Genomic DNA, 20,525 nt, shown 5'->3' on the forward strand with positions numbered 1-20,525 from the left:
GCAGGGGAGCCGGCGGAGGCGGGGGAGAGAGAAGATGGCGGAGGCCTCGGCGGCGGCGGCGGCCGCCGTGTCCCAGCACCGCTTCTTCTGCCACAGCTGCAAGGGGGAGGTCAGCCCCAAGCTGCCGGTAAGCGCCGGGGGTTGGGGGTGCGGGGGGGAGGCCGAGGCTGAGGCCTCTCACCGCCGCTGCCCCCCCCCCCCCCGCCGGGGGCGGGCCGGGCCGGGCCCGGGGGTGAGGGGCTCGTCCCCGACCCCCCGCACTGATCTCCCCTTGGGGGGGTACCCCTCCCCGGGGTTCAGCCTGGGGAGGGGTGTATCCCCCCCCCCCCCCAAGCCGGTGACCTCCCCATCCCCTCCCCGACCCCTGTGAGGAAGGGCAGCCCCCCCCCCCCCCCCCCCCGAGCCCTGCAGGCAGGGGTGACCCCCCCATCCTGTGGGGAAGGGGTACCCCCTCAACCAGGGCCTCCCTGACAAGCCTTAGAGGCTGCTGTGGTACCCCCAAACCTTACAGGGAAGGGGTGACCCCCAAAATCCCACGGGGAAGGGGTGGTTCTCCAGAAACCCAGCATTTAAGGGTGCCCCCCCCCGCACCCCAGGTCCTGTAGGAAGGAGCGAGCTCTCAAATCCTGCTGAACCTTGTGGGGGCAAGGACCCCCCCCCCCCCCCCCCCCGACCCTGCTGACTGTGGAGAGCGGTGACCCCCCCAAAACTCTGAGGATCGGTTGACCTGCACCCCGATATCCGTAGGGCTGTAGGAGAGGACGAATCCTCTGATCCCTTTGGGAAGCGCTGATGTCCCTGCGGAAGACTGCAGGGAGCGTTGGGGGGGGCTGTACGTGGCCCCCTCCCAGGGGTGACCCCCAGTTCTCGGCCCCTAGCCGAGCCCTTCGTCGGTGCTGTCCCTCCAGGTGAGGAGAGGGGAGCTCGAGCCCCAACCCGCTGGGACCGAGTCCCCCATATCTGGGGAGCCCAACACCCCCAACCCCAACGGGCTGAGCAGGGAGGTGACAAATCCCTCAGCAAGGCAGCTCAAAGTGGGTCTGGGCTGGTGTGACCTCGATATCCACCCACCCACCCACCCCCCATTTTGGGGGTTTTGGGGGTGGAGGGTTTGGCCCGTGATCGCTGAGGGTGGGGGACGTTTGGGGAGAGGGGCAGGACTGGGCTGATGCTCCTGTTCCCTATGGCGGTGGGCATAATCCCAGTGCCCAGCCTGGGAAGGGGTAGGGGCAGGACTGGGGGGGACTGGGGGGATGCAGACAGGGCTGGCGTGTGGGACGGCAGGAGGAGGAGGTGAACCGGGCGGCCGCCTTCATCCGGCTGCCTGCGTCCTTCCCCGGCTGAGCGGCGTGGGACGGAGGGGAGACGTCTCAGCAGCCGTTATCCACGGGCTGCACCTACATCCAAGTCCGATTCACAAGCTGTCCTTGCTCTCCTGCGGCTCGGGGACCGTATCTCCTGTCACCTGCAGGCACCCCGGGGTCTGCCGGCAGGGAGTTATCAGCTTCATTAACCCAAAAAGTTCATTTCTGAGCTATGAGTTGTGGGTTTTCTCTGTTCCTTTACTGTCCAAGGGTGTTGGAGCCCTCCCTGTCCTTCTGTATCGCCAAGACAGGAGCGAGGCCACGCGCAGACCCCTCGGGCACCGAGACCCGTTCCCTGATTTCTGTAAAATCCAGGCAGAGGGAGCGACGTGGCCCCTCGGCAGCAGGAGAGGGGCATGCACAGGCTCCGAAAGCGCTCGCACCCAGCTCAGGCGAGGGGCCCCGGCACGGGCTTCTGCAGGCACGAGCAGCCCCGAGGGTTATCCTCATCTGACGGGATGGAAGTTGGAAATCTGCATCCAGATCCATCCCGACTCCTCTGAAGCCGGTAGCTTCACCTTCGGGTGCTTCTCTTGCCTCCCGTCTCCCAAATTTTGCTCCGCTCTCTTTGTACACCATTTCCATCTGTCGCTGACTTCAGCGCTTTACCCTCCAGTGTTTCAAAATCTACTTTGTTAAAAGAAGCACTATCCAAAACCTGCTCAAACCCCCTCCGTCCCCAGGACTCAGGCTTTCCTGGTGCCTCAGTAATCTTTCTTGCCTGACCTGGGAGTAAAACTCCAGGCCTGCTCCACGAAACACCTTTACATCAAACCTGCGCTGGTTTTTCCTTTGCTCGGATCCAACGTGCTGCGAGCGGTTTCCTTCGCTTCTAAATCGGGAGCCCGGGCGGACCGAAGTCCCTTCTGCTTTGCGTGGGCATTAAAGAGGTCGCTGCATCCTCTGCCTGGAGGATGGCTTGCCCAGCTCTCCCGGCGTGTCTTGCTCCAGTTTCTATTTCAGGAGCACCCAGAAACCCAGCTCAGGGTTGAGGCCTCGGTGGAGGCTGTTGTTTTGCCTCTCCCGCTGGGCTCTGCTCTCGTTCCCCTCCGGAGACGGCTGGATTTTGGTAGGGACAAGCGTCGTAGAGCTTTTGGTGGGTCTAGAAATGCAGGTTGTCACAGTTTTAAAAAACATCTATTTGGAGCTCGTGCCTGCCACAGTAATGAATATTTTTGCTCTTTTGACATCTCCGATCTTCCTCTGGCCTGGCCCTGGGGTGGGGACAGGGACGGACAGGTTCCCTGTGACCTGCTGGGGACCGTCAGTCGTCCCCAAACCTGTTCCTTCACATCATCCCTTTGAAGGAAAATGTAGCCAGAACTTCCTTGCGCCCTTCCCTGGCCGGTCGGCTCGACTGGGAGAGGCTTTTACAATCTTCACTCGGCGCCCAGACGTGTTTCGCGGAGCGCGTTGGGTCGGTGCTGTCCCCGTGACTTGGGGACAGTTGGGGTCGGGGTGTCACCTGAACCCCTGGCTGTGGGGAGGACGCGGCCCTGGGGCTGCTCTGCCCACGGTTGCGGTGGGGTGACCTTGGGAGCTGCTCTTGCTGCTTCCCTTTGGTCGGTCCGCGGGGGGTCCCCTCGTCCCTCCCGGCTGCGTAGCTGTCACCCTGCCTTGCAGGAGGAGCGCTGGCTGCGTGCACCCCGCTCTGCCCCAGCACTGATTTCTTTTGGGGCCGTAACTCTCGCTCCGTGCCTCAGTTTACCTCCAGCAGAGCAATTACCGGCTCCGTGGGGGAGGATCTGCAAAACCGAAAGTGATAAACTGGGAGAAGCCGGACCCGTTTGCCAGGACCAGGACGCGGTCCCGTGCCCCCAACCTCTTTTTCCCTCGCCCCAGACAAGTAACTTCTCACCCTGTCTTTGCAAAAAAACAAAGCAAATGCTGAGCGCGCTGGGTTTTTGTGGATTTTTTAAAACTGCTTTCACCAGGATAATGGCAACCTAAACTAAAACCCCGGCCACAGATCGTTTGGGGCGTTGGGGCTTTGGTGGGCTTGCGTTGGGGCTTTGGTGGGCTTGCGTTGGGTTGATTGCTGCCCGGGCAGCCGGTTGCAGCGCTGGTTTGATGCTGAGAAGCCGGCTGATGTTTAACGATATCCCCTGCCGGCTCTTGCCATTTGCTGTGGGCAGCGGGCGCTTGTCCTGATGGGGCTGCAGCCCCCCGGATCTGTTTTTATTTTAAAGAGGGGAGGAAAAACCCAAGAAAGAGAGAGAACGGGTGGCTGGATGAGAGGCAAAGCTAAGCAGGGATTTCAGCTCTCCCGGTGACACAGCTCCCGCAGTGCCGACTGCTGCCGTGTCTGCTTGTTTCGGCCCGTGCCGCCCTCCCCAGCGGCGGTGGGAGAAGGCTGGAGCGATCCCCCTGCTCATCGCTGCCGTGGCCGGCCGTTTTCATCCGTGCTAGGCTCCCGTCCCCGCCAAAATATCTTGACTTCTCCTTCGCCGGTGTGAAGCCAGGCGGTCTCAGCTGGGAGCGAGCCAGGAGAGGAGCTGTTCTCGCTTCACGTTTCCTTACCCTTGAAGAGCTCTGGATGAACGCCGAGGATGACAGACCGTCCACGCAGTGCCACGCACGGTTAAAAGCTGCTGCCCAGGTGTCCGGCGTTTCGGTGATGGAGTTTCCCTTGCGCTTGGCGTGGCTCAAAGAAACGCTTGAATTGGCTGACGAACCGCCCGGCGATGCTGGAACGGAGTCAAGGTTAGGATACGAAAGTCCCTGTCTGTAACGCCGGCGACAGCGCGATTAATGTTTATCGCAAAGAGCGCGACCGCGTCTCGCCGAGGGCCCCGTCCTTGCTCGGGGGGGGGAAGAAGAAGCAGCAAGTTCTGAGGTCAGGTCTTGGGGCGGAGGAAACGGCACATGGCTTTGTACGGGAGCGAGCAGGTAAGGGGGATATTGTCCCAGAGCGTTTTCGCTATCACCTGCTGTCTGTCATGACAACTGCTTTGTCTTCTCTTGGCAAAATGGTTTTTATTTAAAACAAACAAAACACCTTTTTTGCATAAAATTATCTGTCCTGGGTCATTTGAGCCCTGGATCTTCTTTCTGAGAGGCACTAGGGAAGGGATTAGGGACAAGGGAGTGGAAAACGAGGGGTTACTGAGCGGTCTTTCTTCTAGACCTCCCCGTGCTGAAGCATTTCCCGAGCTGGAGACTGTACCTGCGCTGTTGGGTTTAAGAATCACAATCCTCCAAGAATTCATCCAGTGACTTTGAAAGACACTTTTATACTTCTGGCTTCCCGACACCCTCTGGCCGCAGCCTCCACGGCCGACGCGTAGCGTGAGGAAAGTCCTCGGGTGGTAAAAATAAGTGTCAAGGTGATAAGCTGCCTCGAGGAGCGGGGACCCGGGGAGAAGCTGTTGAGCTCCAAGGGTGAGAGACACGGTCCTGGCTCGTGTGCCAGCGCGACGGCAGAGCCGAACAGCAGATCTCGGGAGCTTTCGAGTGCTCCAGCGTCCTGCCGGGGGAAGAGATGCCGTGGAGGTTTTTTTGCTGCCGCTTCGTCACGTGAGAATGCGAGAGCCGTCTTTTCCTAACTGAGGGTTAAGGTGCGTGAGGGTCAGCCTCAGTGAGCTGCAACTTGATCGCGTGGCTCTAAAGTGTTGAATTAGGGCCAGTTCTCTGGCTTCTCTCTCTTTTTTACCCATGTCAAATATAAACCGTGTAGTTTATTTAATGCAAGGAGCAGCTGCCCCTTGGGTGAAGCCAGTTTGGACAGTGCAGAGTCATGTTGCCCAGTACTTAAAGATGAGGAGTAAATATCGTTGCAGCTCTAGGGATTACAGGAGGGATATTTAATTCAGCAAAGACAAATGAGTCAGCCCAAGCCCGGGGTGGTGGAGCTGAGTTATCCTGCCCGTAGCTGCCTGGTGAAGAGAGGGGAAGGTAGTTAAGTTACGACCAGGGTTAGAGCTGTGGGACGGGCTCGTGGCCATCGAGGGGAGGACGAGCGACCAAAGTAGAAGCGTGCACAGCTGCTGGGTGGAGCGGGAGTCGGGGAAAACTTCTCAGCTTGCTTTATTCTCTCTCCTTCGTCGGAGTCTGTGCCTTGCTGATCAGGGAGCTTGCTTTGATGTCTCCTCTCCAAGTTGCCGGTGCCTGGAATAGCCAGGAGAACGCGAGAAGGGGACGGTTTGAGTCCTACCTTGCGGGTGAGGGTGACAAACTAACACCGTTACCCGCGGGCCCTCGGCCGTGGTGGCTGGGAGCAGCTCGGGTTTGGTGCCTCGGCCGGAAAGATGCTGACGGTGCTGAAAGTGCCGCGACGGAGGGCTGAGCCGGCAGGACAGGCTGGACTGCGGAAGGGACGTGCCGTGCAACGATGGCCTCATCGGTATGGCACGGGGTGCTTGGCGTTCGGGTGCCGTAGCGTCCCCCGAGGGGGATGCGGCGCTGACGGGGGGAGTTGGTGGTTCCCGGCTCGCTGTGCGTCCGGGCCGGACGATGAACAGGGCAAGGGCGTGAACGGTGCCTCTGCCAGAGCCTGGCCACGTGCCTTCTTTTGCCTGCTCAGCCCAAGAACCCAAACGGCACTGTAGATGGACCAAAGTAACCTGCGCATCGCTTTTCCGGGTGCTTTGTAGTCTTTAAATTCAGTTTTCTGTGGGGACCTCAAAACTTAGACGGATTTGCTGCCACGCACCATTGCCTGCTTCTTAATTGGAATTGCCTTTGCATCTTTCCCTCTGGTTTGGGGGTGAAGGAGTGCTTGGGGACCACCTGGGGGTACGGACCTACAAACCGGAGGCTGAAAAACCTTCTAGTCCATCCTTTCTGCCCCGATGCAGGATCAAGTCTAGCAACGTCGCTCCTGACAGACGCGCTGAGGCTAGACGTGTGTGTGCCACCCGGTTCTGGCTGCTTAGGAAATCAGCTGGCTGCTTTCCTCTAGCTAGCTAGCGAGCGCCCGTCTCCTGTGAGCAGGGCACAGCGGGCTCCCGTCGGGCAGAGCCGCAGGCAGCGAGGGCTCCTGGCGGGATTTCCTTTTATTTTCCTTCTGGGAAACAGGGACCACCAGGCTGAAGGGGAGTTGGAGCGATAGGATGCTGTCGTTCCTTTCTGGAAAGTCTCTTTTTCTTTGTGCTGTGGCTGGATCCTGCTTGGGGAACGAGGTCCCTGCGCTCACCGAAACGGTCGCGGTGGCAGCTCTCGGGACGCGGTGCGCCCATCAAGCTCTTTCTGTGCAGGCAGGAGGCTCCGGCAGATACCGGGGCTGCCCCATGCATCCCTGAACCTAGAAAGCGGGGAGGTAAGACGAAGGGCTCCTCGTGCCGCTCCGTGCATGCGATGGCTCTGCAGTATCCCACCCACCTCCCGTCGTCTGTTCTGGTTTCCCTTCTCCCTCCCCCCTGTTGCTATTTATCCCAAATGCCATTTTTATCTCTCTTCATGCTCTGACTATACATTCGAGCTTCTGGGCGAGATGCTGGTAATTTCCATACAGCTTATAACATAAAAAGCAACGTTCAAAAGCTTCCAGAAACGCATCAGACCTGCAGCCCCAGGAAGTGCAGCAGCGTCCTCGATGGCACGGCCCGCTGCTAAGTTTGGGGGGGGGGGGGGGGGGGGGGGGGAATAATCTTTCTAATGTGGTCGTTTTGACAGGGAAAATGCTGGAAATGAATTAAGTGAAGGATTTTTAGGCAGCGCAGAATGGCCTCCTGGTTCGGTATTGCTCTGAAGCCTGGTGGTATGGTATGAAATGAGGTGGTATAGTATGAAATGAGATGGTATAGTATGAAATGAGATGGTATAGTATGAAATGAGCTCTTCGACCCCGGTATTTTAGTGCCTAGCTTTTGATTTGGTACGTATTCATTACTTTTAAGAAATGCCAGGCATTCACCGCTCCTCGCTTCTAATTTGCAGTTCAGACCCAACATCTCTGTCTCTGAAGAGGGATGCCTGTGAGTACTCCGCCTTTTGCAGAGCCTTTCCCAGCAGCTCCCTTTTTTTCCCCCCCCCCTGCATTGTCATTTTTGTTCAGAGGTGGGTCCGTGCCGTACCCCCCCACCTTCCCGGCCACGCAGCCGGGCTTGCTCTCCGTGGTGGCATTTAGCCCCGCAATTTGCTCCTACGCAGAACCGAGCAACGCGCATTCCTCTTTCAAACGCACGCGTCTATTCTCGTTAGCCTTGCAGTTCACGGACGCAAAGCCGAAAGCCCCAGACAGAATTTTTTTTTTTTTTTTTTTTTTTTTCTTTCTAAGAGCTCATGACCCATCAGTTCCCATTATACTCAAGGCTGGAGCTCTTTTGAGAATATACCACATGTTCAGCTGCCTAAATGGGCCGGTGCTCGGCCTCTCCCGTCGTTGGCTGGGGTGTCACGACCGTTTTGGGAGCGAAGCTGCTGTGGGCAGCCCCCCGCCGCACTCTTCTCCATCTCTGAAGCCGCTCCAGCTGGCAAGCGAAGTGCCCCTGCGTAAGCACAGCACCTGGTAAATATTGCCAGCTAATGCTTTGCTTCGGCGGGGGGAAAAAAGCAAAATTAGATTAATCGAGGTGTCTAGAGGGCTTATGTGCCATTCCCAGGGAAACAGATTCAGCGGGGAAAATGATACGGAGCTGTACGGTGACAGGGGCCGGGGAGACGAAGCTTGCGTTTCATGAAAGCAAAAAAAAAGATGTGGGTGAATTTGGAGCTGCCTCTGCAAAGGCGTTGTGTTACGGGGCTGGGGGTGTCCCGCCTGCACCCCAGCTCTGGTAACGCTGCGCCGGGCGTTCGATCGGTCCTCGAGCTCGGCGGCGTGTTGGGAGTTCAAAGGAAGGAGCTGGAGCAACCGGTGTGCCGCTGGCTTGGTGTCTTGTCTTGTCTTTCCTCTTCCTTGTCACGCTCCGGGTCTAGGTAGCAGGATTTGATACCGAGGGCTCGAGGCTGTGGCTCACGGGACGCTGGCGGGGTTTTTATCTGTGGTCTGGGAAGCGTGAGGAAAGAAAGCAAGCAAGACTCTTTTATCAGGAGGCCTTGTTTTTGGACAGAGACCCCACGAATCTCGGGCTGGAAAATCACTGCCCAGAGCGTGGGTTTTGGGAGCGCTCCGACTCCTGCCGCCCCGCAGCGGGACGGGCTGGGGAGGGAGGATCTGGGGGTGCTTTTTGGTTGTGGTAACGTTTTGCCTTAAACTGAAGCAGATCCACAGCTCTGGGACAAAACGAGGGCTCTCGCAATGAAAACAGAGGAAACTTTTCTCCTCTAAAGTGATCTTTTCCAACTGATCCTCGAGGCTCCAGCTGCCTCCGCGGTTCCCCGCGGGCAGCTCTTCCTCTCCCCGGTGCCGAACCCAGGATCGCCGCGTGGCCGTGCAGCTGGATGTGAAGGCTGGCAAGGATGCTCTCCTTTTGGGGAGCGGTCCTTTTGTTTCTTCTGGTGGATAAATAGCTGGCAGACGGGGGTTGCTGTGCCCGTGTAGTTGTGAGGACGGAGCCCTTCTTCCATTTCCCTGCCGGTGCAAGTCCCGGCGTTCCCTGTGTCCGTGGTTGCCCCCGGGCAGGGGTGACCCTGCTCGGTAACACCGTGGGGGGGTGAGGAAGCGCAGGGGAGATCTGAATTTTTCTCCTTTGCCCGATTTTCAGGAGGGCTGGAGGTAGGGAGGCTGGATAATGGCTTTTCCCCACCCTTTACACAGATCTTGCGCTCCTGTAACACCAGATAAGAACGAGCCGAGTTGTTCAGAGGAGCCACGGGAGGTTTTTCCCCTCCTTATGGGTAGGGAGGCGATGGGGGGTGTCCATAGTGTCCTGAGTTCAGGGCACTGCTGCAAGGTGGACCCAGAGGTGCCGCTTCTCCATGCCCCGTGTTCCGGCTGTGCACGTCTGTCTGTCCGCCTGCCCAGCCTGGCTTCTTAATGTCCTCCCCTTGCAGCAGATCCTGCTTTGATGGCCCTAGCAGCGTATTCCAGAGCAGCGAAGCCTCTGGATTATCCAGTTCCCTCTCTCCCATCCTGAAAAGCTTTGCAGCCGCAGAGCAAGCCCATCCACCTCCATCCCGCTTTACTGGTGACCAGCACCTCGGTACTGGTCCGGCAGCAGGGCAGGCTCGGAGGGAGCCGGCAGTGGGAAAGGTGCACATTTGAGCCTTTTGGATTGGGATTTTGTGGCCTTGGGAGGAGCTGCTTTTTTTTTTATCCAGGTGCTGTGCCAGGGAAAGCAGCCCTGGGGCTGTGCCTTCCCTTCTCTGCAGCCCAAATCCTTCACTTGGTAAAGGAACGGCGTGCTCGGCGGGAGGACAGAGCAGCGGGCAAGAGGTGGTATCGGTGCTGAATAGCTGGCGAGCCTGGCTTACGTACGGAGTCCCCGTTTACGAAAATGGCTTGGGGAAAAAGTAAAAAATATTTATGCTCTAACTCTGATAATTGCAGAGCGTCTCTGTAAGTTCCCTGCGAGAGCCGTCTTCCCCGCAGTGCGAGCGGCAGCAAATCCAGCTCCCCACGGAGCTGCGTTACCAGCAGCTCATCGGCTTTCTGACACCGGTTTAATTGAAGTGACTTGCTTTCTGTCACCGGTGCTGGGAGCTGGCCTTGTCCTGGTGCTTTGCAGCAGGCTTGTAAATGGCTCTTTTCTTAAATGTCGTTATCTGGGCAGGCTCGAGGCTGTAAGTGTGTTGGGTTTTTAAATTTATTTTTCCCTCGGTCCGCCGCTAACCTTGCGTGATCTTGATAAGGGTGTTTCTCCGTTCTGCAATTGTCAATTGAGGTTAATAATATCTGCTGTAACCACCGGGCTTTGAAATCCTCTTAATGAAACCGAAACGCTGGTCTTTCAGAGTGCCTTTACAGGGAGGCGGAGCTCAGGAATCCACGTTAGGCTCCTGGCGTGTAACCTTTTGAGCTCTGTCTTTTTCCTAAAACCGCAAGCTAAGTGCTTGGTGGCTAAAACCAGTTTCCTCTGTCTTTTCAGGAGTACACTTGCCCGAGATGTGAATCCGGCTTTATCGAAGAAGTCACAGATGATTCCAGGTAACGCACACATCGATGCACCGCTTGTTTTACCACACGCTTACGTTTCTTCTGGGTTTATAAGATGCCTGGTGTAAAGCCTCTAAAAACTGCGGACAACAAGGATAAAATAAGGAATGCAAAAGAAAAGCGTATCTATTAGCGTGAATTTGGACTTAATACCTGACGCGACTGAAAATCCACGTGGCTGCTGGTCTCGTGCTAGAGCCACGTGGAGGGTTTGGGGAAGACTTCCAAGAAGGTGGGAGTTTTGAATGAAGGCTGTACTAAGTCCCGTGAACAAAAGCGCTTACAGGTTTTTGACGGCTGTTTCTCTGGTCTCTTAGAGCCAGAAGCATTATTTTTTTAGCAATCAAGCTTGAATCTCAATGACTCACAGTACCTTTCTTTTTTCCTCTGTTGGCCCCAGCTCAGTCTCCTGACCGCTTCTCCAGTCTCACAGCTCAGGCCAAGAGAGAAATACCTTTTCTCTCTAGGATTTGGTGGTCGGTCACCCAGCAGAACACGCTGGTGGCAAATTAGGGATGCAAAACGATGCTTGTTCAGCGCTTACTGTATTCGGTCTCGAGTAATTGCTGAGAAAACCGCTTTATTTGGGTTGGGGGTGGGCAGGACGAAAGGGCACCAGTGGTTCCGTGAACCTTTGCTGCCTGAGACTTGCCACAGCGGGGAATCTGGGGCCGGGTGTCGCAGAGGAGAGGACTTAATGTCACACTACGTCCTCTTCTTAAATATAAGCGTATACCTGTCGCTTCAAGCAAGGCTGGAGGGGTCCTCTGGGGCGCTTAGCACGCAAGCCTGTTTGCAGAACGACGATGCTCCATCTCAAATGCCTCCTCTTAGGAGGCTCTTCCGGAGTCCGGATAGTTAGAAACCAGGTTTCTTCCTCGGTCAGGTTGTGCATAGCGTGCTGGCGCATAAAGAAGCCTTTTAATTTTAATAGTCCTTTTCTGTCCCTAGGAATTATTCCGCTGTGTTCGCACAGGCGGGCTCTGTTTGCCCATCCCTTTCTCTCTCAGGCCACACGGGGACTGTCTTGCTCGCACGAGTTCCCGTCTGTGTTTAACCCCAGAAGGGGAGATGATTTGTGGAGGGGTGACCTGCTCTCACTTGCCTGTTTTTCTCCAGTTTTCTAGATGGCAGTGGCATAGACGACAGCCCATCCACACAGTTTGCAGAGGTGAGTTTTGCTGTCTTGCTTTTCTTTTAACTGTAGCCGTGAAGAGGTTTTTCCGTCTTGGCTCCGGGTGCAGTATGTGAAGGCGTCGTCACTTACTACCTTGCAAAAAGGACAGTTTTCTTAGGAAAACTCTTCCTAAGAGTTTTCAGGAACTTGGCACATTTTGAGGAGACTGTTGACGCTGCCGGAGATTTGCTCACTGGGCAGGGCAGGAAAAGAAGGATGCTAGAAAGACACCCTGGCCCCTGGTGCTGGCAGATGCTGGGACGTGTGTCGGTGATGCTCAGCCAGCCAGGGAGGGTGTTGCCTGACCGCCCTTTCCTCCCTGCTCGTTGCTGCTCCGAGTTTTACCAGAAATACGACCGTCTTAAAACTCCAAACCTACAACAAAATCCGTGCCTCGCAATTCAGTTGCCTGGACCTCAGAGCAGGGGGTGTTGGGCAGCGAGGGCTGGCAGCGCCTTTTCTTACCCCATTACCTAAAGTCTCGAACGGCCGGGCACGTGCCGACGGCCCGAGTCGAGCTCCGTGAATGTGCGCCCTGAACTCGTGCTGTGGCCTTGCCTGAGTCACCCTGGGCTCGTGGCTGCGGCGGCAGCTCCTCTTCCAGACCCTGGGGGAGGAAGGGCGGCTTTAGGCTCTGATCGCAGGCTCCGTTCCGCAGGACTCTATTTCCCTTCAGGAGTTCAGCTGAGCTGTGTAAAACGGATGGAAATAAAATTTCTCTGCCTTTCCTCTGCCAGCAGACCTTGCTCAGAGATCAGGTTATTCATTTGCTCGGTTATTGAGGAGTTTTAACTGTTCATCAGCCAGGGTTATCCCTGGGTAGATTTGGGGGTCTGTGTTGTCGCTGAGCCCTCCTTCGCGTGCTGCAGCAAAGCCACTCGCTTCAGTGCCAGAAACAGGGTCACCAAATAGCTGAAATTCCTCTACAGCTTTGTGTTTCGGATCTGGATCCCTCCTGTTTGCTTCCATGTTCCCCACATACAGCTGGCTTGCCTCTCCTCCCCTCCTCTTCAGCTGCATCCATTTGTCTCCTGAACAAAACTCTTGCCTTTCTATTGCTCCTGCCCAGCGCCGTATCCCAGAAATGCCCGTGTTTCAGCGAGATAAAGCGATCTCGTCTTATAGCCCACGTGGCGGTTTACAAAGAGCTTTGGGATGCCTCTGCGTGAAAGGCGCTATGTAAATTTAAATGGCTTTTAGGATTAATAATAAATGAAAGTCTTCTCTCAGCAGTGTGGCTGCAAGCAGGCAGAGCTCTATCTTGATCATAACCAGCAGGAGAACAAGCAAAACTCTGGCTGTGGGGTATTAATTCAGAGAACAGGTCATAAACTTGACTTCTCCCTTTCCTCCAGTACCGGATTGAACCAGGCAATGTAAGAGACTTATAAAGTGAGCTAATTTGCTGTGAAATGGAAATTAAGCTGCTCTAATCATGTCATAACGCGTGATGAGGGTCTAGTACAAATAAGAAAAGAACAGCCCTCGTGTTACGCTCCGTAGCGTTTAATTCCCGCAGTAAATCCGAGGGCGCTGCTCCTTCGAGTGTCGCTTTTGTGGCGTGGAGCCTGGTCCGGGCGTATCGAGCGTGAGCAGCAGCTCGCTCCCACGCGGCACGCGGAGGGTTTCTCGTCTGACGCTTCTTGTTTTGTTGTGTCCTACGAATTTTTCTTTCTCATAAACCCACATCGTAAATCTTCAGTGCCCTCCTCAGCTGTTACTTTAATCCGCGGGCGATCTGAATCGCCGAAGGAATAAAACCAAATGGGTTTTGCAGGCGGCCGAGGGGGCTCTCGGCTCCGAGCTGTGGCTCGGGATGGGGATGCCTCGCTCCGGGTTCCTGGGTGTTTTCGTGCACCCCCCAGTTTCTCTGCAGGCTGGCAGCCCGCGGCGGGGAGCGTGGCCAGGAGCTCTGCAGAGATCCATCGGTGACCCCCAGCAGCTCTTGATTCGTGTCCCTGCTCGCCCTTGGGCAGGCTCAGGGCCGGCAATTTGCCTTGGTCAAGGGGCAGGTGGGTTTTTGCACCGCCAGCAGCAGGTAGATCTGCGACAGCACCAGGAGATGGCTTGGCTTGCGTGGGTGGACCCCACGAAACAGCGTTACGCGTGCAAGACCTTTCATTATCGGCCGTTTCAGGCTGCTCTGTTCTGCCGTGTCGGGTACGCTGAACCAGAGGACGCAACCAGAGACACGAACCCTCCTTCCTGGGGCCGTGCTTCGGTTCTTTTGGCCACATCCATTTGCCGCCTGTGGCTATGAGGACCCGATGAGCCCGTGGACGTGGGGCCTGGGTGTCCAGCATTCTCTCTCCTCAAATCCCAGCCCTTGGAGAGAGAGAGAGAGAGACCGACCCTCGCAGCGCGCTGGGGTGGCTTAACAAAATAGATGTTGTTGGGATCTGTACGTAGCAGGGAAGAGCTGACGTGTTGGTACATCTGATTAGTTTGGGCTATAATTAAGTGGTTTTGCCAGACTTTTTTTCTGGGAGCCATGGTAACCATATGAGTTTGCTCAATTGCTTCTGTCGAGGTGGACTTCCCTGCCTCCGTGTTGGCAGCGGAGTCACGGGGATTAGTGACGGTTTGCGTCTCCCCTTTTCTCCCCCCAGCTTTGGGACCATTTGGACCACACCATGTTCTTTCCTGACTTCAGACCCTTTCTGAGTAGCAGCTCACTGGATCAAGACAGCAGGGACAACGAGAGGGGCCACCAAGCCCACGCCGACCTCTGGGGACCAAGCCGACCCCCGCGATTGCCCATGACGCGGAGGTACAGATCCCGGGGCAGCTCGCGCCCCGACAGGTCTCCTGCTATCGAAGGGTAAGTGCCTAAATTACCCCCTGGAAGTGTCTCCCTCCCCCATCAGTGGAAAAAATGTGGGATCTTGGGGAGAAACCTGATGAAATGGGATCCTGGCACTTACGGTAGGTGACCCTTGGACCCAGAAAACGCAGGTTTTCCCATCAGATGCTCTGCCCTTTGTCCCCCTCGGCACGAACCGAAGCTGCGTGGTGGGAAAGGTGGGTTTTGCCTGTAACGGTGCCAACCCTCGCCACAGGGAAACGAGTCGGTGCCTGGGAAATGCAGTCATTTCCTCTCCCAGCCCTCCCACACTCTGATGAGTTAGCATCCCTTGTTCCTTCGTGCTGTGCCTGTCTCGGGGCTCGCCCTTCTGCAGAGGGATTTACCCAGGTGCGACTCTTGCAACAACTCCGATCGATCGGAGCGGTATTTCGTGTTTTGCTGCCCGTTCTTGCTAAACTGTTGCTGCTACCGTTTATTCGTTTGCTCAACTTGTTCTTTTTTTTTTTGTTTTCTCTTTCGATTCCTCCCTCTTTAGAATAATACAGCAGATCTTTGCAGGGTTTTTTGCAAACTCAGCGATTCCTGGCTCACAACACCCTTTTTCCTGGTGAGTAGCAAGCATGGTTTAGACCATGGCTTTGATCGCGGCTGTCCACGCCAGTAAACAGCCGTGGTCTGGTGCCCGGGAGCTCCGTCTCCTCCGTTTCCTCCTCCCGTGGCTTCTCTGGGAGGATCGTGAAAACCTCGGGGCTGGTTTGGGGTGAGTGAAACGGCTTCCTTGACTCTCTGCTCCCGTCTGCAGGAGTGGGATGCTGCACTCGAATCCTGGGGACTATGCGTGGGGACAGAGCGGCCTCGATGCTATTGTCACCCAGGTAAGACCCTCGTATGTACCTGGGTGGAGAAAGTCCCGAGCTGGCTGGCCCGGGCTTTGATCTGTGCCTATAAATTTTTGTGCTCCTCTCGGGTCAGTCCCACCGCTGGAGACGAGCGCTGGGTTTCGGATGAGGACTAGGAACAGACCGTCGGTCTCTGGCTCGGCGGCTGCTTGTGCCCTGCCTCTTCAGAGGGTCTAGGAGCAGGGGTCGCACCTTATTCCCGTGGAAATGCAGGATCTTAGTTCACCTCTTTGTCAACTCACCTGTGGTGCAAGGCTTGCAGGTGCCTCGCAACGGGCTCAGCAGAGGCCAAAGATTAAAACCTCCAGCGTCAGCCCCGGATCTCTCGCCAAATTCAGCAATTTGCAGCCGTGAGCCATTTCCCCCTGTGGTTTGTGGAGGGATGAGCCGAGTCCGCTCCCATTCCCTGGAAGCGTTGTCTGGCTCCTTTGAGGATTGGGGGTGTCCAGCCTCCATCCACAAACAGTCTCTCCCAGGGTGTTGGCATCACTGGGATGGGAAGAGCAGACGGATGCTGCGCTGAGAGCTAATTTGGCTGCTGTTGTCGTGCTGACAACTCCCGAAAGCGCCTGGCAAAGCCATCTGCTGCCATTCATAAGTAGCCCCCGGCTTCCCAGGCTGCATCACGCGCCCGTCTCGCCCGCCTTACTCACCGCTTCCTAAAATGAGCCTGCAGCCCACATGCCCGCTCGGAGACGGCACCTTCCTCCTCCCGCCCCGCACCCAGCAGAGCAGAGCAAGCCCCGGCAAGCTCAGCGCGGTGGGGTTGGTGTCGCAGTTCAGGTCCGCGCTGGGTTCGGCTCTCCGCCGCTGGGTCTGGAGCAGCAGCCCTGCCCGCCCCCGGGGTTTCGTGTCATCCCAGGCGTCTTAACGTGGCCTTCAAAGTTAAATGAGGCTCCTACAAACGCTTCTCCGCGCTCTCCCTGACCGTGCTTGAACCCGTTCGAGCTGATTGCCGGGTGAATCTAGGTCGTAACAGTATAAAATTCCTATGAGTCATGAAACTGTAACAGCGGGAAAGAGGTGCTGTCAGCACCGTCGCTGCAGCTCGAGCTCAGCCCGTGGTAAACGTCAGAGACCTCACGCAGGAGATGGAGGCCCGCGGGAGCGCAGGCTTTGGTACGGTACGCGCCGTTTGGTGGCCGTACTCGACTAAAGCAGCTTCTCTTTATAGCCCTGGGAGGTCTCCTCTGTCCTCCTAGCACCCTGGTCAACTCTTGGGAGAGGCAGAAGGCGCTCAGTCTCCCTCGTTCCTGCAGTTCTTCCTCTTCTCTAAACATCTCCACCGACTCCCTTTCGGTTCAAAACCCTCCAGGAGTAGCTTAGCACCTTCTCCCATGTCCGTGGCAACGTCTCCCTTCCCACCCAAGCCCTTCAGTCTGCCCGCTGTTGATGCAAGAGAAAATGTCTGGAGGGCAACGATGTTAGAAGTGGGATTGTCGAGACCGGAGGCATGAAATTAAGGTTTGAACACCAAAAATGTTGCCGCAGAGGAGGGAACGGTCAGCTGTGCACTGAATATCTAAGCTAGGATGAAACGGCCAGAGCTTGCTCCTAGGGTTGGGCAACGGGAACGTTCCCGGCCTTGGCACGGCCTGTCTGGCAAGCCGGCGATGGCTGTCACTTTGGGGACTTTAGGACCAGGTCGGGGACGTCCCCCAGGGACAGCCTGTGCTGAGCTGCTCCTGCCTGCCTGCCTGGTTTTGGGACGTAGCGCGCTCCGTGTTCGTAGGACGATGCTCTGCGCGGCAAAGCCGCGTCCGTACTCCTGAGCACAGCCTGTTTTCTTCTCCACAGCTCTTGGGGCAGTTGGAAAACACGGGACCGCCTCCAGCCGACAAAGAGAAGATCTCGTCTCTCCCGACAGTGACAGTAACTCAGGAACAAGTTGGTAGGTGAAAGCAGTGGCCCGTGTCCCCTGTCACTTGCCTCCTGATGCTTGGACGTACACGTCCCGAGCTCCCCCACGCCCTCTGCTAAGGAGCAGCCTCTTTGCTGTGTCCTTGGGCTTCCCTGGCTGATGCGGGAGGGTAGAAGGCGGTGCTGCTCCGTCCTCCCCAGTTACCGTCTAGGCTGGGGCTGGAAACACTCGGGTCTTCCAGCTCGGGAGCTCCTGAGCTTTGCTGCTGCTGTCATCTCCGGTGTTCACAATTCTCCTGGGACTCTCAAACCTCCGCCAATTCAGGCCGTCGGCAAAGACCTCCTTCGTTCCGCACTGTTTGCGCAGTCCTTTTTGGCCTACCAAACCCCCGATTGCTTTACCTTCTTCTAAAAATCTTCTGTTGGTGCTGCTGTTTATGGTCTCGTTAGAGCTGGGCTTGGCGTGTTGCTTTCTTCCCTTTCAAATTGGCTCGCGGCAGGGCTGGGAGATGAGGCTCTGAACCTATTCCTGCTGAACCGCTCTGGAAATGTCACGTCAAACGCGCAGGTTCTTGCCGTGCAGCTGGCAGCAAAGACCTGTGGGTTTCTCGTAACGTTTATGGTTTTGCAATTAGCTCATCCCGGGGGTTTTTCTCCCTGTCTCTGCAGAAGGCTGTCTCCAAAGGCTGCTCAAAGGATCCCTTTCCCTCCGAGCTGCTCTATTACTGGAAACTAAAATGCTCCGTTAAGACAAACTGTTTGATTAGAAAAGCTGTTTCCACAACAGATATTTTTGTCTGGTGCTTTTTATATACCCACGTCTCTTCTTCTTGTCTGGGAAGCCAAGAAGCATCTGAATTTCCATGTTGTAATGCTCGGTCTCGCCTGTTTGAATTGACGGAGCTCGGGCCGAGCAGCCTGGCAGTCAGAGAAGCTGGGAGCTCAGTCTCCCCGCTGCTCGTGGCCGGGACATCTGCGTTAGCGTCCCGGGCTTGGTACACAAGAAGAGGGATGGGGTTTTTGCCGTCTCTCGCGGCCGATGGCGCGCAGCAGCCCGAGCGATGGAAGCGTCCCCCGCCGGCCTTGCAAAACCGCCCTCGTTCTGGGCGAGGAAGTTTTGGCAGGACTCGGCTAAAATACCCTTAGTTTGATTTATTTTCTTCGTTGCCGGTCGTACGCAGAGAACGTAAGGGATTTCTTTCACACCTGGCTGGCGAACGCTGCCGTCCCCAGTGGGTCGTACACAAACCTACTCCCTTTTTTTTTTTTTTTGCGTACTCCCTTCGTACACAAACCTACTCCCACATTTACCGGCTTGTAAAGACGGGAGTTGGTGTTCCCGGAGAGCTAAAGCTGCCTGCTTCACCCTCCTTTGCTCTCTGCGTCTCTTCCAGATACGGGTTTGGAGTGTCCTGTCTGCAAAGAGGACTACACAGTAGCGGAGCAAGTTCGGCAGTTACCGTGCAATCACTTCTTCCACAGCAACTGCATCGTGCCGTGGTTAGAGCTGGTAAGAGCCTCTGCCCGCGGGCCACCGTGGCTCTTCGGGCTCCGGGAGACCCCCCATCTCCGAGCCGAGCCCCGCGTGTCCGAGGGGATAACACCGTCCGGGTAAAGCAGCCATCCGAGTGGCGTTTCCCTGAAGCCCCCGCCTGTCTCTTGCAGCACGACACGTGTCCAGTGTGCAGGAAGAGCTTAAAAGGGGAAGATTCGACTCGGCAAACGCAAAACCCCGAGGCCTCAGCGAGTAACAGCTTTAGCAGCGAAAGCCAACTACACGATCGATGGACTTTCTGACGCTCGAGGCCTTCCTCGGGGGCTCTGGCCGGAGCCTCGTTGCTACGGATGTACATTGTATTATAATTCAAACCAACAAACAAAAAGTAGCAGGAAATATAGGGCAGGGGAGGGAACCCACCCCGTGGTATTACTGCGATGAGTGCTGTCTTCTTCCTGAAACTTTAAACTAGCATCTCCGAGCGAGTCGCGTCTCCATTGGAATCGCCTCTTTAGTCCTAAATTCAGAGTCTTTGGAGTGATTTGATTTTATACTTGTGAAACCTTTACTTCGACCGTGGCCCATCTGAAGGGGGGGGTGAGCCGGCGCAGGGAGGTTTGGGGGGACCCCGCCTGGGTCCCGAGATCTCTCGTGCAGCCTCCTCCGCGTCCCACCCCCGGCGAAGAGGTGGCAAAGGTGGGGAGAGCGTCCCCGTTGCGGAGCTCCTCGTGGTAAAGGAGGGGATGGAAAGGAGACGACTTTGGACTTCTCTCCTCTGACCCCTTTCCCTGCCCCTCGAACCGGGGGGGTGGAATCGAATCCGGGAGGTTGTGGTTTGGTTGTGGTTTGGGTTTTGTTTGGGTTTTTTTTTTTTTCCCCCCTCTCTTCTCATGAATTCAGGCGAGGGCGTCTATAAAATAGCGATCCAGGTTTTCTCAAGGGAGAGGCAGAGGTGAAGATGGAGGCGTTGAAGGGTCTCGGAGCTCTTCCCGAGGTGTGCTGGCGGAGAAGCGTGCTCGGGGCGCACGGGAGCCCCTGGTTCTGGGAACAGGAATGCACCGAGCAGGATTTTCTGTCTTGTCGTGGACTTTTTTTTTTTTTTTTTTTGGTTGGTTGGGGGTTTTTTCTGGCCCTTCTCCACGTGCCTGTGTCCCCAGGTCTGTCCCAACCTGTCCCCCACCCACCGCGAGTCGTTTAGGATCCTTAGCTGGCTTGTATTGTATGGACCACATTAAAGGCGTCCTTTAGGAAACCAGACCTAACCCTGCACAGCCATTTTAATGGCCGATTCCTCAGTGGTTAACAGACCATCTTAATTCTCCCTTAGTCCGGTAACTTTAAGAGAATCTTTTTATTTTTGTGGAATTTTTTTGTTTGTTTTAGGGGGGGGGAGGGAGGTGGTGTTTTTTTTTTTTTTTCCCCCACTTCTGTAACATTTCATCCATGTTTGAGTTCCTGTTTTTATCGTCCGAATAACGTCTGTGCTTACGGCACCCACTAAACCACCACGTGGCAATGCTGAACCCCCGGCTCGGCCCGGCAGCGGGCGGGAGGGAGAGGTAGGTCGCGTCTAAACGTGTCGCCGCTTCGTTGCTGTAAACGGTGTACTACGTACACTCGATTTAAACTAGTGTTTTGTTTGCTATTAAGTCAAATAAAGGCCTTTATAAAGAAGACCCGATGTGGAGAAAGATTCTTGGGGCCGGCAGAGGTGGCTGAGGAGCTCGGGGGGCTGGCGGGGGACCAACGGGGCTGGAGGTAACCTCGTGGGGTGGCTGCAAAGGGCGTTTTGGGGGAGAAAAGTTCTTATCCGGGGGTTGGAGGGCAGCAGCTGAGCCCTGACGTGGACTGGGGGGGGGCTGCCCACCCTGGGACAGTGTTTGGAGGCGTCAGCCTCGTCCCTTCTCGCACCGCGGCCGCGGGCGAGCCTGAGCCCCCAGGGCTCGG

The 20,525-nt window shown here is 56.3% G+C and overlaps 1 protein-coding gene across 1 annotated transcript; it reads left to right on the plus strand.

Moving 5' to 3' along the window:
- Nucleotide 1: 1 nt before the first annotated feature.
- Nucleotides 2-20,254, plus strand: RNF115 (ring finger protein 115). Its single transcript, XM_075524680.1, has 9 exons — nucleotides 2-127; nucleotides 10,271-10,329; nucleotides 11,458-11,509; nucleotides 14,125-14,336; nucleotides 14,857-14,928; nucleotides 15,124-15,196; nucleotides 17,018-17,111; nucleotides 18,475-18,590; nucleotides 18,746-20,254. Exons 1-9 carry the CDS (start codon nucleotides 35-37, stop codon nucleotides 18,875-18,877), a joined length of 903 nt encoding a protein of 300 aa, XP_075380795.1. The 5' UTR covers nucleotides 2-34; the 3' UTR covers nucleotides 18,878-20,254.
- Nucleotides 20,255-20,525: the final 271 nt, after the last annotated feature.

Source organism: Mycteria americana, chromosome 25 (genome assembly GCF_035582795.1).
Source record: "Mycteria americana isolate JAX WOST 10 ecotype Jacksonville Zoo and Gardens chromosome 25, USCA_MyAme_1.0, whole genome shotgun sequence".
Taxonomy (NCBI): domain Eukaryota; kingdom Metazoa; phylum Chordata; class Aves; order Ciconiiformes; family Ciconiidae; genus Mycteria; species Mycteria americana.

Coding starts and splice junctions, on each gene's coding strand:
- RNF115 (XM_075524680.1), top strand. CDS start 35: ATGGCGGAGGCCTCGGCGGCGGCGGCGGCCGCCGTGTCCCAGCACCGC. Junction 128..10,270: donor AGGTCAGCCCCAAGCTGCCG/GTAAGCGCCGGG, acceptor CTGTCTTTTCAG/GAGTACACTTGCCCGAGATG. Junction 14,337..14,856: donor AGGTCTCCTGCTATCGAAGG/GTAAGTGCCTAA, acceptor CTCCCTCTTTAG/AATAATACAGCAGATCTTTG.